Below are 18,768 nucleotides of genomic sequence, written 5' to 3'. Positions count from 1 at the left end.
GCGCAAAAGCGAACGCATACATAAATTGTGTTTAAACCACACGTGAGGTATCGCCATGAACGTTAGAGCAAGGAGACGTCGCCATTCCACGAGCTGGCGCAATATTGAAACGTGCCATGTTGGGTATCAATTTACTCGGCATAATATTATCTTTAACAATATAAAATAAATTGGGCTAACTTTACTGTTTTCTTATTTTTTTTTATTAAAAATTGTGTATTTTTTTCAAAACAATTGCGTTTGTTTTTAACTTGTAAACATCAAATCTCAGAAAGAGGCTCGGTCCTTAAAGAGGGATTCCACCTGTGATTTTTTTTTTTTAAAGTCAGCAGCTACAAACACTGTAGCTGCTGACTTTAAATAAGGACACTTGCCTGTCCTACGCGCCCGCGATGTCAGCCCCCCCGAGGCCGATCCCTTGATCGTGGCAGCTCCCGGCACCGCCATCCTCAGTAAGGGAAACAGGCAGTGAAGCCGTGTGGCTTCACTGCCCATTTTCTACTGCGCATGCGCGCAGCGCTTTGTGAATGGGCCGGCTGCTCTCTGGGATACACACAGTTCCCAGAAGGCAGCACGCCCCATTCACCAGAAGACACCGCGAGTAAGACGGAGGAAGAAGACCTGTCGCGGGCGATGAAGAGGCAGATTGCAGACTTCCGCATTGCAACTGTTATTTCTGGTAAGTAAGAGTTTTTTTTTTTTCAATTTTTGGTAAAAAAAATTATTTGAGGGTGGAACTTCACTTTAAGTGGTTAAAAAAGTGTTTTTTTCCCCGAAACAATTGCATTTGCAAGATCGCTGCGCAAATACGGTGTGACATAAAGTATTGCAACGACCGCCATTTTATTCTCTACGGTGTCTGAAAAAAATATACATAATGTTTTGTTTTTTTCTAGCAATAAAAAAATAAAAAATGTAACTTGTAAACACCAGTGGGTAGATTCAGGTAGGGGCGCCTAAACTTAAGGACGGCGTAGCCTAGCGTATTTACACTACGCCGCCTTAAGTAAGAGAGGAAAGTACATGATTCAGAAAGCACTTACCTCCTTACTTAGGGCGGCGTAGTGTAAACACGGCGGGCGTAAGCGCGCCTAATTCAAATTGCTTGGAAGGGGGCGTGTTGTATGGAAATGAGGCTTGACCTCACGTTTTATGATGTTCTTTTTACACTGCGCATGCGCCGGGCGCCTACATTTCCCAGTGCGCATTGCGGCTAAGTACGCCGCACGGGCCTATTGATTTCAACGCAGACGTAAACGACGTAACTCCCGATTCGCGGACGACTTACGCTAACGACGTAAAAAATTCGAACCTCGCGGCGGGAACGGCGGCCATACTTTAACATTGTTATTCCACCTCATAGGTGGAATAACTTTAGGCCGCCTAAGGCCTTACGGAAACGACGTTAATCGACTGCGGGGGGCTCGCATACGTTCGGGAATCGGCGTAAAAGCTCATTTACATAATCTACACCGGCCGCAATGGAAGCGCCACCTAGCGGCCATCCAAAAAATTGCAAGCTAAGATAGAACGGCGCAAGCCGTCCTATCTTAGCTTTGTTTAAGTGTATCTCTGTTTGAGCATATGCTTAAACAAACGCCGGCGTAGATTCAGAGTTAGGCTGGCTTATCTACTGATAAGCCGGCCTAAATCTTTCTGAATCTACCTACAAGTGTAAAAAAAATAGGCCCGGTCTTTAAAGCGGAGGTCCGGCGGTAAAAAAATAAAAGTGTTTGTAGCTGCTAACTTTTAATAAGCACACTTACCTGTCCAGGTTGCCCGTACTGTTGGCAGCCTGAGGCCGATCCGTCCCTCAGACCGGTTCCCGGCGCCGTCATACTCACTAAGGGAAACAGGCAGTGAAGCTGCCCGTTTTCTACTGAGCATGCGCGAATCGGGTGGCTCTTTGTGAATAGGCACACCGTCCTGTGTGTCCCAGAAGACAGCGCGCCTCCATTTCCCAGGAGGCAATGCGAGGAGAACACAGAACCTCACCGCGGACGAGGAAGAGGCAGATTAGGACGATCTGCCTAGTAACAGCCATGTTAGGTAAGGTTAGGTAAGTATATATATATATATATTTTGAGCCAGATTCTCAAAAGAGATACGACGGTGTATCTCAGGAAACACCGTCGTATCTCTGTTTTTGGCCCCGGGTATCTATGCGTCTGATTCCTAGAATCATTTACGTATAGATACGGCGTAGATCCGACAGGTGTAAGTCACTTACACCGTCAGATCTTAGATGTAATTCTACGCTGGCCGCTAGGTGGCGTTTACGTTGATTTCTCATTTGACTATGCAAATACGCCGATTCCCGAACGATTTTGTGCCGCCTCGTCGTTGTTTACATCGTTTCCGTAAGCGTAAGGTTACCCCTGCTATATGAGGGGTAACCTTACGTCAGTCCGCAGTATGCCATGTTAAATATGGCGTCGGGTCAGCGTCGTCTTTTTCCGTCGTTTACGTCGTTTTACTAAGTCGTTCGCGAATAGGACTTTACATCAATGACACTCGCGTCGGCTTCATTGACGTTTTCCGTCGTGAGCTGGAGCATGCGCACTGGGCTATTTTTACGGCCGGCGCATGCGCAGTTCGATCGGCGCGGGGGCGCGCTTAATTAAAATACAAGCCGCCCCCTTTGAATTACGCGGCCATACGCCGGGCCATTTACACTACGCCGCCGCAAATTACGGAGCAAGTGCTTGGAGAATACGGCACTTGCTCCAGTAAGTTGTGGCGGCGTAGTGGAAATGGCTTACACTACGCCGCCGCAGATTCTATGAGAATCTGCCCCTTTTTTTTTAAGCCTTTTGGCTATTTGTATTTTTTTTAGACTGGACCTCCGCTTTAAGTTATTAAAGGGGAACAAGTTCCAGAGCAGGATCCAAGGGAAAGCTCACACACTGCTTAAAAAACGAATCCAACTCATATCGACCAAAATGTTTTCTATTAAACTTTAATAACATTGTTTTTGGTAGTTTTTAAAAGGAAAAAAAACAAAACACGTAGCACGTCCACAGGAAGTCAAGGGGTTCTTGACCACAACAAAGATGGCGCTACCATGCCGCGCGAATCTCAAACAAACTTCCGGTCACGGGACTCGCCCAGCCGCTGGGATCTGTCCTGCGTCACGGAGTGACGTCGCCGGGGCCCACACCCTGCTGCTAGACCAGTCCCTCCGGAGGGGTGGGGAAAGTAGGAGAGTGAGACATGGCGTCGGAGGGTGTCATCCCGCAGCTAGTGGAGAGTATAACACAGGGCAGCAGCCCCTCCGCACCCACTTGTAGCGTGCCTATGGCGGGGGGTGACATTAGTAGTAGTGCCCAACCCTCCATCCCCTGCCAGACAGGTGAGTGTGAGTGAGCCCAGCCAGGGACAGGCCCCAAACATGGGGGGGAGGGGAGGAGGGACTCAGGCTTCCCCCATAGGGCTCTCTGCGCCTGCCTATGGGAGGGGAATGCTGGGACTTGTAGTTCCTCCAGGTTGCCCAGTCCTGAGTCTGGGTTGTTATGGGATTACAATAGTCTCTATTACTATGGGGCTTGGTTGCCTAGACTGCCCATGTTTGTTTATGTTGTGGGACTTCTCTTGGTCCCTGTAGGCCAATTAGGACCTGTAGATGGAGGGGGGAGGCAGCCTCTTGCTGTCTTGGTTTGCCATGGCACCCCCCAAATGCCACAAAGTCCTGATCTGTTGGGTGCAACAAGGCCGGTGTATGGTGTCCACTTCTCTGAGCCCCCATCTGTAGCATCAACATGTAACAATATTTGGGGGGAGGGTGGTGTGCGTCTGGACCCCGGAATCCTCTAAATTTGTTCCCTGAAAGCAGAGTTCCACCCAAAAGTGGAACTTGCGCTTTAAGCACCCCTTGCATGCCACATTTGGCATGTCGTTTTGTTTGGAGGGGGTACCTTGTTTTGAGAGGGACTTCCTGTCCCATATCCTGCTTCTTGGCCGACCAGGTGCCCCCCACTCTGCAATCTTCTGGGACACATCACAGGTCCCAGAAGATTGCATGGCCACTAGGAGAGACGCTACTTGTGCACTCGGCCATAAAGCCGCAAGCGGTCACAGTCGGGTGCCCACACTTGCAATGCTGGCACCGCGGAGATGAGCGAGGCTTTGGGCGGCCGCGTCGCTGGTCCGTGGGACAGGTAAGTGTCTGTTTATTACAAGTCGGCAGCTACATTACGCTTTTTGTAGCTGCCGACTTTCAATAAACAAAAAAACAAATGGAAAGCCGCTTTAAGAACTTGTTTATTGGGGAGGGCGGCTTTAAAGTGAGGCACTTGGGACACTTACCTGTCCAGGGACGCCGCAATGTCGACACCCCAGCCAATTTTTCAATCGGCTCTCGGGTTCCCGATTACGCATGTGAATTGTGTGGCGGCGCGGAGAGGAGGAGGCCGGACTTTGGAGCAAAGTCACCAGGAAGTGGGAGCGGGTACCTATCAAGAACGGGTACCCCCTCCCAAAAAAGGTGCCAAATGTGAGGGGGAGGTGGTAAACAAGCAGAGCTTCCCCTTTTGGGTGCAGCTCCATTTTAAGGCTCAGTTCACACTGTGTGCAGAGCTGGTTCATCGCAGCAGGGGGCCGGTGCGTCCCTGTTCTCCGTTTCAGGGGCGACTCATGTCCAAATTTTTGGCTGATTACAGACCTGAAACGGAGCCTAAAGACGCACAAGACTTGCAGTGTGCTAGATGTGTGAACCGGCTCCCCCCCCCCCCCATATTGCCACCACTATCCCATTTTGCTGCAGCCGCCGGGGGAGTATGTCACAAAGCTTTGGAATTACACAGCAGCGGACAGTACTGCATGCTGAGTGTGACCCATTCAAGTGAATGGGGCCATGCTGCAACATGCGGTATTTAGGGGGTTAAAGCAGGTGGTGAGGACTTGATACGTCGTCTCCCCACTGCCTTGCTTAAGGGCGGACTCGCACCGGTTTGGGTGCTGCCTGATTTATCCCATTGACTTCTGTTAGGAAGGTGCATTTTTATGAAAGCGCAGAAGGGTCCAGCATAATTGTTGCGCTTTACGAAAACGCACACGTAGAAGTCCATGGGTACCGCGTGTAAAATACGGATACAGTCGTGCTGTGACCGAACCGCAACGCATTTGTGTGAGCCCAGCCTAATTCTCTCTGAAGAGCAAAGCCAGGTAGAAGCAATCCCTAAGAACCTCAGTGATCAGCAGTTCTGTGCATGCAGGTCCGGGGCACCTAGTGCTAGGCTTTCTCGCACCTTACAGCAAGGATCCTCAAACTTCGGCCCTCCAGCTGTTGTAGGACTACACATCCCATGAGGCATTGTAACACACTGACATTCGCAGACATGACTAGGCATGATGGGAATTGTAGTTCCTGAACAACTGGAGGGCCGTAGTTTGAAGACCCATGTCTTACAGCCTGCCTCCACATTTGCCATGAGTTGCGATGGGGTGCCTTAATTTTGAATGCCCCCCCAACACACAGATGTAAAGGCTCTCTGATAGACTACTTTGGGGGGGAAAAAAGCATAGTTTAATAAGTCATAGCAGCCCATGCAGCTGCTATGGAGCTTGGGGTAGGAGGGGAGCCCTGATAGGTAGGCTGTTGGGTAAGTTTAACTTGGGAATCCTCCAAACTCCTCTCTAACCCAAACTCATGCTTATATACTCCACTGAGCTGTGGGCTGGGTCTTTCCCCCAGTCTTTCTGAACAAGAGAACCTCTAAACTTCACCAAGCAGGTACTGAGCACCTAGTGCTAGGCTTTCTCTCACTTTACAGCCTGTCTTCAGAAATGAATTCCATGATTGCCATAAGCTGCGATTGGGTGCCTTCATTTTGAATGCCGCCCCCCCCGCGTGCAAATGCACACACATACACTCTCTGCCTTATGGTATATCACTTTGGTGAAAAAAAAGCGTGCAGTTGTGGAACCTAAGCTTCAGCAGACCACGCAGCTGCTATAGGGCCTGGGGTGGAGGGGGCCACAATAGGTAAACTTGATGTGGCAGCTAGAGATTAGTTTGGACTTATCTCCCTTACCAAAATGTGCGCTTTTTTGTACTCTTGTGAGCCGCAGGGCGGGGAATAACCCGGCACACAGCTCAGTGTAAAAAAAAATATCATAAGTTTGGGTTCAAACGTTGTCCAAGTTTGTAGTAGCAGCACAGTGGCTTAGCGATTAGCACTTCTGTCTTGAACCATGCCAGTCTTTGGTTTGAGCCCCAGTCAGGACACTACCTGCATGGAGTTTGCACGTTCTCCATGTTTCCTTCAGGCTCTCTGGGTTCCTCCCACACTGCAAAGACATGCTGGTAGGTAAGAATTTTAAAAATATTTGAGGTACACAAACCATAGGATGGATTATGGGTGTCCTAAGGTACTGCAGTGCCACGTCCTAGATACTATTAGAAACGGGTTTATTGTTGCGGAGAGAATGGACTTTCTAGGCTTTTTGTCAACCATTGGTGCCTAGAAAGTCCATTCTCTCCGCAACAATAAACCTGTTTCTAATGCCGGTAGGTAAATTGGCTCCAGTTTATTCTACTGTGCAGGCCCGGGATGGTTGCCTCACCATCTTTCCCCATTAGCATTTAGGCTAGGTTCACACTGCTGCGACTTCAATCGCGAATTTGAGCCGTTGCGATTTCTCAAATTCGCAAGTCATTTAAATTACATAGTTTAACATTAGTGGCGTTCACGTCAATGCGTTGCGAATATAGGCTGCGGGAAAAAGGGTCCTGTGTGAGTTTGATCCGTGTGTGATGCAAATTCAGCTCTATAGACTGGCATTCCCTGAAATCGCGGCAAAAATTGCAGCTGCGAAATTTACCGCGATTTTTGAATTCGCAGCAGTGTGAACCTAACCTGAAAGCACTTTGAGTCCTCTGAGGAAAAATAGAATAGTAATTACTGTATTTATTGGCGTATAACACTCACTTTTTTACCCTGAAAATAGAGGGTAAACTGTGCCCGCGTGTTATACGCAGGGGGCTAGGGAAAGTTTTTTTCATCAAACTTCCCTCTTAAGTTAGCCCAGGTTCACACTGGGTACGATTTGAGATGCGATTTCACATATCAAATCGCATCTCAAATCGGCCACATTTGTCGGCAATGGCACCGTCCTAATCGGTGCGACGCCGCATCTGCGGCGCTGCACCGATTTCAAAAAGTAGTTCCTGTACTACTTTTTGCGATTTCGGGCCGCGATTTACATTGAATCCTGCACAGATGTCTCTTAAATCGCGGCAAAACCGCAGCCGTAAAATCGCGATTTTGAATTCGCAGCAGTGTGAACCTAGCCAAAGGGTGTGTGTTATACGCCGATAAATACGGTAAATTTTCAGCATGGAAGTGCTGAAGTCAGACCTCAAAATCTTTGGACACAGGTCCCGTCTGTATAGTAAGAAGTGTTTGCTGTACAGTTTTAAAGGATAAGTTCACCTTAAAAAAATAAATAAATGCACATTTTTATTTTTTTTGCAGGTAAAAAATATGCATTTATTTTTTGTCTGGGAAGCATTGCACCAGTGATTAGCAGATGCAATGCGTGTCTCCTGCACACTGTCAGTGGATCTGCTTGACTGTACATCCCATACGGGTAAGCTGTTACTTGTGGACAGACTTAATGAACTACCACAGCGCCATGGTAGTTCATTGAGAGCTACAAAGGATGTCATGGCTTGTAGTTCATTCAGACACCGAGCCGCGTGTCTGAATGATGTGGGCGGAGCCCCCGCATGGTTGCGCTGTTTTTCAAACCGTGGCAGCTAGTACATGGAACTTCCCCCCCCGTACGTCTGCCACAGGGAGGAGGCGAAGGCTGCAGCACTGGCAACATGTTGCAGGTTCCCAAAGGTGAAGGTAATATTTAACCTAGCTGTACGCTGTTCAAATTTCAGCTAGTTACTGATGACACGGACGATATTCGCTCAGCTGGTGGCCCTGGGGCCCCATGATTCATTACATTTTGTTGCAAAGCCAGAATGGCGCAACACCACAATTCTGACATTGGAAGATCTCACTTTAAGACACCACCTGAATATTGCTCAGTTTCTGCAATAAAACGGCTGATCATTAGAAGTTCTGAGAAGCTCTTCCCAATTCGTTGCAGGGGGGGATTTCTAGTGACACCATACACTCTCCTTGATCCAGTGTACAGTTTGGGACTTTGTGGCATTCTTTATTGATAAAACAATAATCCTCTTTCCCTCGTAGAAGCCTCCGATCTCCCTATTATTCATTGTCCTGGGAGTAATTATAGTCTCATTAATGTATGTTATGGGAGTGGGATTTACCGCGCAGTGTGATTTGGGACTAGTGCTCTTTCCAGTTCTCCTGGATGCACAGTATGTGAGTAAGAGATTCTATAAAAAATATCTTCTGTTTGTAGTATGCCGATGGGAATCTCTTAAAGGTTCCAAATTGCGTCATATGCATCTAGGGATGTAACCAATATCCTCAGTGCAAGTATAATCACAGCAGTCAACACCGATGTCCCTGGACTAGTAAGTGTATAATCTATTGTGAGACGTCCTGTTCCTCATATATGTCTATTCTTGCCAAAGTATGTAATGGAGTCAAAAGGCCCTGGAAATACATTCCCCTTTAATTTTTGTTTTGGAAGTTCCTAAGTTTGAGTGGGACTTCATTAAACACAATTTCATGTTTTTTTTTTTTTTTTTTTTTTTCTTACATGGCTGAAGTTTGCACCTTACTATTTTGCTTTCATATATGATGTGATTGGGAGCCCCCTGGATCTGGTCTATGATACATGATGGAACTGGGGAGCCCCTTTATCATTTCAATATATGGAATAATAAAGTTAACCACACCCTCCTTGACAGCCTCTCCATGACTTGAATATAGCGTTTTGGTTTAGCTTTGTGTTTGCATCCTTTGAATTTTTATGTTGAGCGATGATTATACTTTGTTATTAGAAATAGGGCTGGATACATCTTCGTAGCTAATAAACCTCATTGTAAACCCAAACCTTTGGAGCATCATTTGATGTCGGAGGACAATGCTCCCTGGCTCCTTACTTATCAGACTGGACCTACTCTGCCGATTTCTGCAGTAGCTTGTCCACTACCAGCGTCGTCTTTGGTACATTCATAATACATGTAGGCCAGTTATTCTGGACAACTCCGAAAATGTGTCATTTTAGTTTTGCTTCTGTCAGCTGAGCCAAGATCTTTTTTCTTTTGATATTAGTTTGGCTGTATTTGTCAGCTAATCAATGCTGACCTGTAGTTTTCTTTGCTCTTCCAGCTAGGGCTGCAACTAACGATTATTTTCATAATCGATTAGTTGGCCGATTATTGTTTCGATTAATCGGATAATAGCCCTAAAAAAAGCATTTTTACATTTGCTGTTTTCCAATTTGTTGTTGGGCAGATTACAAAACACAAATTGCCGCAAAAACACATTACATGCTTTTCCGCAGCTTCTCCATTGAAGTATATATTGAACCAAAAAAAACAAAATGGCACCGCTTTGCGTTAAGTCCTTGACGCAGCAGCTGAAAAAAAATCATGGATGTGAACGTGTCCAATAGGAAAACATGTAAATGAACTGTGTTGAGTTTCTGCAAAAAGCACCAAAAAAGAGGTGTGACCCCAGGCCTGAGATGTTTAGTAACATAATGGGGTTAAAAAAACAAAACAAGTACAAAAAGAGCAAATAATCGCTACTTTTTCTACGGTGGGACAGTAAAAGTAATATTTACAGTAGCGATTTGCTTTTTTGTACTATAAAGGGCTAATTTTAGTTTTTTTAACCCAATTATGTTACTGGCCGATCGATTATGAAAATTGTAATCGATTAATTTCATAATTGATTAGTTGTCGATTAATTGATTAGTTTGGGCCCTAGAGGGATCATTATCAGCATTCAGAATTTACAAAGATATGCAACAAGATATGTAAGAGTGCAATTAGGGTGGTAACATTGAACATGAAAGACACATAGCGGAGAAGAGTAAAAAAAATGCCAAGAAATTCTTTAACCACTTGTCCTCGGGTGGACGTCATATGACGTCCTCAACTTTGTGCGGTGATATCTGAATGATGCCTGCAGCTACAGGCATCATTCAGATATCGCAGTCTTCTGCCGGCGATTCTGCGCACAATAAGAACGATCAAAGCAGAGGTTCCGCCACTTGATTGTTCTTATAGGCAGCGGGAGGGGACGTGTATCCCCCTCCCGCCGCCATCCGGTGCTTCTCCGGGCTCTCCCGTGCCATCGGGGACCCGAAGAACAAATCGTCCGGCGCCGCCTCACAACGATAGAGATGACTGGTGACCAGATGGTCACCAGTCATCTCTATGACCGTCAGAGGCCCAGGTGCGATGTTGTGATTTCATAATCAATTAGTTGTCGATTAATCGATTAGTTGTTTTGGCCCTACTTCCAGCACGGGGTGTTTACCCCTTGTGCTTGAAATCTGTGTCTTGGCCTAGGTTCACATTGAGCGATTTGTCATGCGATTTGAGAAATCAAATCGCATGACAAGTCACAGCCTATTGGAGGCAAGGGCACTGTTCCAATCGGTGCCACACCGATTTTTGCAGTGCCACACTGTTTTTCAAAAGTAGTTCCTGCACTACTTTTGCCGATTTCAGGTACGGTTTCAATAGACATCTGTGCTTGAAGCCACACAGATGTCTATCAAGTAGCAGCTGGAATCGTGCTGACCTTGCTACTTCAAGTGAACTAGCGCAATTTCAAAGTAGCATCAATGTGAACCAGGGCTTAGTGTGGCAGAAGACACCGTTGCACCGTCCAGCCCTGCTACTGGCAGCCTGTAAAACTGAGAGGCTGAAAGCTGCTGCAGCTGGATGGTGCCCAGAGTGGGATGAACATTTTATGAAGTATGTGTGCAGGGAGAAATTACTGGAAAGCAGACTGCTTGTATTTCTAGTAGAGCTGCACGCTTATTCGAAACCGTGATCTTTTTCCATTGCCGATCTTCAAAACAGCATGTCGCAGTTCTCACAGGGATAAAACTAAGTGGAAAATAATACTGGGCGTATGCTATAGGCCCCCTAACCTGAGGGAGGACGGACCTCCTATCACAATCTAGATTAGCAGCAAGGATGGGAAGTGTCATCATAATGGTGGATTTTAATTCTCCAAACAGACTGGGCGGAAGGAACCACGCATTCGTCTAAGGCTCGCCAGTTCCTAAATGTCTTACAGGACAATTTCATGGGTCAGATGGTAAACACACCAACTAGAAACAAAGCGTAAGAGCCGGTTCACACTGCGGCGGCACGACTTCGGGGGCGACTCTGCAAGTCGTCCTGAAGACGACTTCAGAGGCGATTAGCAAAATGACTTCTGTATAGAAGTCAATGCAAATCCCCCCGAGCCGTAGCTTGCGTAGTTCCTATTAGAACGGTTCTATTGCATAGAATGGGACGCAAATCGTCAGGCGGCTGGGACGCAAATAGTCAGGCGGCTGAGCCGCCTGACGTGTCGCCCCAGTGTGAACCGGCTCTTACTAGACCTACTGATTACTAACAATATAGACCTGATAACGGATGTGGAAATAAGGGGCAATTGGCTTCAGTATAAATCTCACAAATAGGAAACATAAGGGGAATACTCTAAGACACTGAATTTCAAGGGCCAACTTCCCTAAACTACGAACCTTGCTAGAAGATTTAAATTGGGATAAACTCTTAGGCCCCGTACACACGACAGAGTTTCTCGGCAGAATTCACCGAGAAACTCGGTCAAAACCCGGATTCTGCCGAGAAACTCTGTCGTCTGTACAGTTTTGGCTCGATGGAGCCGCCGAGGAGCTCGACGAGAAAATAGAGAACATGTTCTCTATTTTCTCGTTGTTCTATGGGAGAAGGCGTCCCGCCGAGCTCCTCGGCGGCTTCATCCCAGAACTCGACGAGGAACTCGACGTGCCAAGCACGTCGAGTTCCTCGGCCGTGTGTACGGGGCCTTAGGGTGCATTCACACCACGATTTTATCATCCTACCTCATGATTTCACGGTTTGAAATCGTACAAATCTGTATGGCAAAACGTATCCATTCACTTCCATTCATTAATGTAGGTCCCCAAGTGCATCCGATTTGATCCGCATCAGATTTGATACGATTTAAAACCGCATCAAAAATCGTGTTTGACCACGATTTTTGGTCCTGATTTGAAATCGTATTAAAATCGTGTCCGATTTTTTTTATATTGTGGTCAATCTAAAATCGTAATAAATCGGATGACTGTGCGTTTTTATCCAATAAATCGTACCCGATTTTTTTATTACTCATGCGCACTAGACAATGGAACGAGCTAGAAACTTCAAGAATCTTCTTTTTCCCCGAAAGCCAGACATTATTTAAAATCAGGATCCGATTTTTTAGTGAACATTTTTGACATACGATTACATACGATTTTGTCATATACGATTCCATCCGATTTAACGGTCCGATTATCGGATGTAAAAATCGTGATGTGAACCTAGCCTTAGGAGCGAAGAACATGGAGGAGAGATGTTTGCTTTAAATAAGGGCATGAGCCAGTGCATCCCATTGGGGAAATACATTTTAAAAGAGCGAACAAAAGTCCTTGATGGCTTAACTCCAATATAAAAATGCATATAAAGGCAAAGGAGAAGGCCTTCAAGAAATACAAGGCTGAAGGATCTAGGGCTGCAATTAACGATTATTTTCATAATCGATTAGTTGGCCGATTTATTGTTTCGATTAATAGGATAATAGCCTTAAAAAAAAAAAAAAAAATTGGGCCAATTTGTTGTTGGGCAGATTACAAAACGAATGCTTTTTTGCAGTTCTCAAGTATATTGAAAAAAATAAATAAAAATAGCACCGTTTTGCGTTGAAGTCCTCGCCTCTTCCAAATACGCAGCAGCTGAAAAATCATGGATGTGAACGTGTCCCATAGGAAACCATGTAAATGACCTGTAGTGTGTTTCTGAAAAAAGCACCAAAAAAGAGGTGTGACCCGGCCTGAGATGTTTCGTAACATAATGGGGTTAAAAATAAGTACAAAAAGAGCAAATAATCGCTACTGTAAGGGGTTCATTTTTTTTACTGTGGGACAGTGAAAGTAACAATTACAGTAGCAATTTGCTTTGTACTATAAAGGGCTAATTTTAGTTTTTAACCCCATTATGTTACTGGCCGATTAATCGATTATGAAAAATTTAATTGATTAATTTCATAATCGATTAGTTGTTTCGGCCCTAGAGGCTCATTATCGGCATTCGGACTTTACAAAGATATGCAACAAGATATGTAAGAGTGCAATTAGGGCGGTAACCTAGAACATGAAAGACACATAGCGGAGAAGAGTGAAAAAAAATCCCAAGAAATTCTTTAACCACTTGTCCACGGGAGGACCTCCTATGACGTCCTCAACTTTGTGCGGTGATATCTGAATGATGCCTGCAGCTACAGGCATCATTCAGATATCAGTCTTCTGCCGGCAAATCTGCGCACGATAGCGATCAAAGCGGCAGTTCCGCCACTTGATCGTTCTTATAGGCAGCGGGACGGGGACGTGTGCCCCCCCTCCCGCCGCCATCCGGTGCTTCTCAGGGCTCTCCTGTGCCATCGGGGGCCCGGAGAACGAATCATCCGGCGCCGCCTCACGACGATAGAGATGACTGGTGACCAGATGGTCACCAGTCATCTCTATGACCGTCAGAGGCCCGGGCGGGATGGTGTGATGTCACGCCCGGGTACCGGGAAGTAAACAAAGTCGCAATCGTGGCTGTCGGCATTAGATCGGCAAATTTTTTTTTTTTTTTTTTTCAGGATCTCATGCTTTTCCAGACTGGAGAAGAGATGTGTGGTCTTATTGACCCCACATCTCTCCATAAAGAGGACCTGTCACAGTGATTCCTATTACAAGGGATGTTTACATTCATTGTAATAGGAATAAAAGTGATCAAAAAAATTAATTTTAAAACGCCCCTGTCCCCGGTAGCTTGCGCTCAGAAGCGAAAACGCATGTAAGTCCCGCCCACATATGTAAACGCCGCAAAAATATGAATGCAATCTATACACTGGGGGAGAACCTCTGTGGGAATCAAGGAAGGACAAGGACCTGGGGGTCCTAGTAGATGATAGGCTCAGCAACGGCATGCAATGCCAAGCTGCTGCTATCAAAGAAAACAGAATATTGGGATTAACTCCAGAGATAAAACAATAATTCTCCCGCTCTACAAGACTCTGGTCCGGCCACACCTGGAGTATGCTGTCCAGTTCTGGGCTTCAGTCCTCAGGAAGAATGTACTGGAAATGGAGAGAGTACAGAGAAGGGCAACAAAGCTAATAAAGGGAATGGATGATATTGGTTATGAAGAAGGTTACCTCTCTGGAGAAGACGCTTGAGAGGGGATATGATTTCAATTTACAAATGCCATACTGGTGACCCCACAATAGGGATACAACTTTTCTGTAGAAGGGAGTTTAATAAGATATGTTGCTACTCATTAAAATTTAAAAAAATTAAAGCGGTGGTTCACCCTAATTGTCAACTTTTTCTTGTTAAAACCAGCAGCCATTGTTCTGTATCTATCCGTTTTTTTTTTTTTTTTAATAGGCCTCCTTACCTTGGATTGAGGGCCTTTTGTGAGCTGTCACTCACATTTCCCCGCGGGAGTGGGCGTGTTTTCAAAAAATCCCCGATGAGCGCTATGTCTCCTGGGAGCGAGTCCTGAGAATCCCAGGAGACGCGCTGTGTTTGAAATCCCGCGGGTCACGTGACTAGTCTGGCTAGTCACAGCGGGGAGTGTCCTTTTCAGGACGCTGCCGGCCGTTGTCCTAGCAACTATGCAGTGTTGACGGCGCGGCTCGCCGTCACACTGCATAGTTGCTAGGACAACAGCCGGCAGCGTCCTGAAAAGGACACTCCCCGCTGTGACTAGTCACGTGACCCGCGAGATATCGCGAGATTTCAAACACGGCGCGTCTCCTGGTATTCTCAGGAGACACCGCATCCCGGAAGAAAATACAGGAGGGATTCACGGTGCCAGCAGTTAAGATGGCAATGTCCATCATCAGATTTTATAAAATCTTCTTTTGGGGGAAATCGTCCTGGTGGCGGCTGCGACTAGGAGACTGGTGAGTACAATTTTCGTTGTACCATCAGCTTTACAAAAACGTCTTTAAAAAAAAACGTTTTCCCGCGGAACTACCGCTTTAAGTTTAGCCTTCAACTACGTAGAGGGTTATTTACTGTAAGAGCAGCAAGGATGTGGAATTCCCTTCCACAGGTGGTGGTTTCAGCGGGGAGCATCGATGGTTTAAAAAAAAATGATTAGATAAGCACCTGAACGACCACAACACACAGGGATATACAATATAATACTGACATATAATCACACACAATTGATGGCCTTGTCTTATTTCAACCTCACCTACTATGTAATTTGTATTTCTGGGATCATACATTTGCAATCGGAGGAGAAGTTCACCTTTTGTAACATGTTACACCCATATTTAGGGTGTAACATGTTACTGTAGCACTGGCTGGGCTCACACTAGTGCGAATTGGATGTGGGTTTCCCCAGACCCAATTTGCATAACAGGACCGGTTCTCTATGGAGACTGTTCACATATCTCCAGAGCGGCTTGCACAGGAACGCGGTTTGTCTGGATCCGTTTTAGGGCTGAATTCAGGCAAAGATTTGGCCCCGATTCGTCCCTGAAACGCAGAACAGGGGAGCACCGGACCCCTGCTGTGAGCCGGATGCGGCTTAGATGTGAACCCAGCCTAAAGGAAGCTTGTGATAAAAATGTAGGTTTCCATTGGTGAAGTTTTTCTGAAATGCCAGTTGCCTTGCTGTTTTGGTCTTCAATACATTGATCAAGAACATTTACATAATTAAAGTGGAAATTCACCCCACCCCATTTGAAAGAATTTTTTTTGGAGGGAGTGGTTTTGGCAGGCTCCCACTTCCATTCGAATCAGTGGCAGAACCACCAGAGGTTGTCTCCCCCCCTCCATGTTGGAATCTGGCTGCCCACAGTTAACATGCCCGTGACCCGAAGACTGGTGAGCTGGCACGAGTGAGGATGGCGCTGGATCTTTGGACAGGTGAGTGTCTATTAATAGTCAGCAGCTACAGGTTTTGTAGCTGCTGACTTATTTTTTGCACAAGTGACTGAAGCTTCTCTTTAAATCATTGGTTCCACGTGACAGCGAGACAACCAGCATTTCTTAGTCACACAGTACAGGATCTTTAGTCTTTACCATGAGTTATATACAGCTACCTTGGACACTGCCACCTTGCCACCCCCAGCTAGCCTCAGTTTTTGGCTATTATCCTTAAAGGGGTTGTAAAGGTACCATTTTTTTTTTTAAAGCTTCCTTTACCTTAGTGCAGTCCTCCTTCACTTGCGTCATCCTTCGATTTTTGCTTTTAAATGTTCTTATGTCTTCTGAGAAATCCTCACTTCCTGTTCTGTCTGTAACTCTACACAGTAATGCGAGGCTTCCTCCCTGGTGTGGAGTGTCGTGCCCGCCCCCTCCCTTGGACTACGGGAGAGTTCAGCCACCTATAAAGCCTCATCCTTCCCTAAGGGCGCACTGACCTAGCGCATTACCTCAATAAAATGTTATTGATGTGCTAGGTCGGTGCACCCTTTTCTTTTTATTGTTGTTTTTCAGTCTGAGGGTACAGATTGTCCTGAGAAGGCAGCAAGAACATTGGCGCTAAGAAGGGATTTTGCACTGTGTACCCCTGGGTTAATCACTGCGAGCGCAAGAGACTGTTTGTTCTTTACTATGGGCACCTGGCTGTGACAGCTTTCGGCTTCACAGCCGGTTTCCTACTGCGCATGTGTGAGCGGCGCTGCACTCTGTGACTGGTCCCAAAGTCTTCTGGGACCTGTCTTGTGTCACGGAAGACTTTGGTAGGGGGGAAGAAAAACTTCTACTTAAGGTGATCAGAGCAAAAGTGGGTGCCAGTACCTGTCAAAATCGGGTACCCACCCCCCCTCCTCCCCAAAAGCACCATTTCACATCGGGGAGGAGGTCTTGATGCAGAACTTCCCCTTTTGGGTGGAGCTCCATTTAAAAACGCTTGTTAACCCCCAAAGAATGAAGAAGGATCCTGTTCCCTTAAAGCAGGGGTAGGCAACCTTGGCCCTCTAGCGGTGGTGAAACTACAAGTCCTATCATGCCTCAGCCTCTAGGAGTCATGCCTGTGTTTGTTGGGGTCTTGCAATGTCTCATGGGACTTATAGTGTTAAAACAGCTGGAGGACCAAGGTTGCCATACCCCTGCCTTAAAGCATGTTATACAGCACAACAATTGTGCTGTCATTTGAACCCCTTTATCACCTGAAATACCTGGCTGACCCTGGCTGGCTATATCCTCCCCTCTGCAAACTGACCATGATAATCATGGCTGCTGTGCCCTGACGACATGGTCCATTTGCGTGATTCCGTCAGTTGCAGCCTGCTATCTGTCTCCTTCTTCCCTCTCTGCTCGTACCAGTGTTCTGAGAAATACCCCTTTGGGGACACTTTGCACCTCACACGGCAGATCTTAAAGGGGTTGTAAAGGTTTGTTTTTTATTTTCTAAATAGGTCACTTTAAGCTAGTGCATTGTTGATTCACATACCTTTTCCTTCGATTTCCCTTCTAAATTGTTTTTCTTTGTCTGAATTTCTCACTTCCTGTTCCTCCTCAGTAAGGTGTTCAGTAAGCTGTTCTAAATGACTTTCCACCGCTCGGATGATGGTGGAAAGCTTACTGAGGAGAAACAGGAAGTGAGAAATTCAAACAAGGGAAATAGAAGGAAAAGGTAAGTGAATCAACAATGCACTAGCTTATAGGAACCAATTTAGAAAATAAAAGACAAACCTTTACAACCCCTTTAAGCTGCTGATACCTTGACTGATCAGTATACAGTGGGGAAAATTATTTGTTTTCCTGCAGATTTTGTAGGCTTGCCCACTTTCAAAGAAATGAAGGGTCTATCATTTTTATCATGTGTGTATTTTAATTGATAGACACAGAAAATCCACCAAAAATCCAGAAAAAACACATGATACAAATGTTATAAATTGAGTTGCAGTTCAGTGAGTAAAATAAGTATTTGATCCCCTACCAACCAACTATAATTCTGGCTCCCACAGCCTAGCTACAGTATGTGCTTGTGGTACACAGATTAGGCTTGTCAATTCTAAAGCGGAGTTCCACTCAAAAGTGGAACTTCCTCTTATGTCGTCGTCGTCCCCCCCCTTTCCGGTGCCACATTTGGCACCTTTCGAAGGGAACGGGTACCTGTTCTTGACAGGTAAGGTTCCCCACTTCGAGGACAGGCCGCAGCCCGGTCTCCTGGAAGTTCGGCTCCTTCCTCTGCCGCTGGACCAATTAGTGCGCAGTAGGGAAACCGGCTGTGAAACCAAAAGGAATGGCGGCTGCTGCACACAACAGCTGATCTGAAGATCGGCTACAGTGCCAACAACGGGCTACTTGGACGGGTAAGTGGCCATATATTAAAAGTTAGCAGCTGCTGACTTTATTTTTCGTGGGGGGGCTGGGCCTCCTCTTTAGGAAGGTGCTCTTAATGACCACTCGTTATGTGTATAAAAGACACCTGTCCACAAAATCTTTCAAACCTCACCATCATGGGCAAGACCACAAAGATGTCGGGGACAAGACAAGGCTGGAATGGGCTACAAGACCAACAAGAAGCTTGGTGAGAAGGAGACAACTGTTGAAGCGATTATTTGCATTTGAAAGAAATACAAAATAACCTTTGTTCAACCTCGGTCAGATGCA

The 18,768-nt window shown here is 46.1% G+C and overlaps 1 protein-coding gene across 1 annotated transcript in view; it reads left to right on the top strand.

The window, feature by feature from the left end:
* Window positions 1-3,138: 3,138 nt before the first annotated feature.
* LOC120924472 (zinc finger matrin-type protein 1-like) overlaps window positions 3,139-18,768 on the top strand; it is a 79,042-nt gene continuing 63,412 nt past the window's right edge. The window contains exon 1 of the mRNA XM_040335458.1: window positions 3,139-3,352. Coding sequence (XP_040191392.1) covers window positions 3,214-3,352 — 139 coding nt within the window. The 5' untranslated portion in view covers window positions 3,139-3,213. The remainder of the gene's footprint in view (window positions 3,353-18,768) is intronic.

The sequence above is a fragment of the Rana temporaria genome, chromosome 1 (genome assembly GCF_905171775.1).
Source record: "Rana temporaria chromosome 1, aRanTem1.1, whole genome shotgun sequence".
NCBI lineage: Eukaryota > Metazoa > Chordata > Amphibia > Anura > Ranidae > Rana > Rana temporaria.
This window is presented reverse-complemented; position numbering and strand designations above follow the sequence as displayed.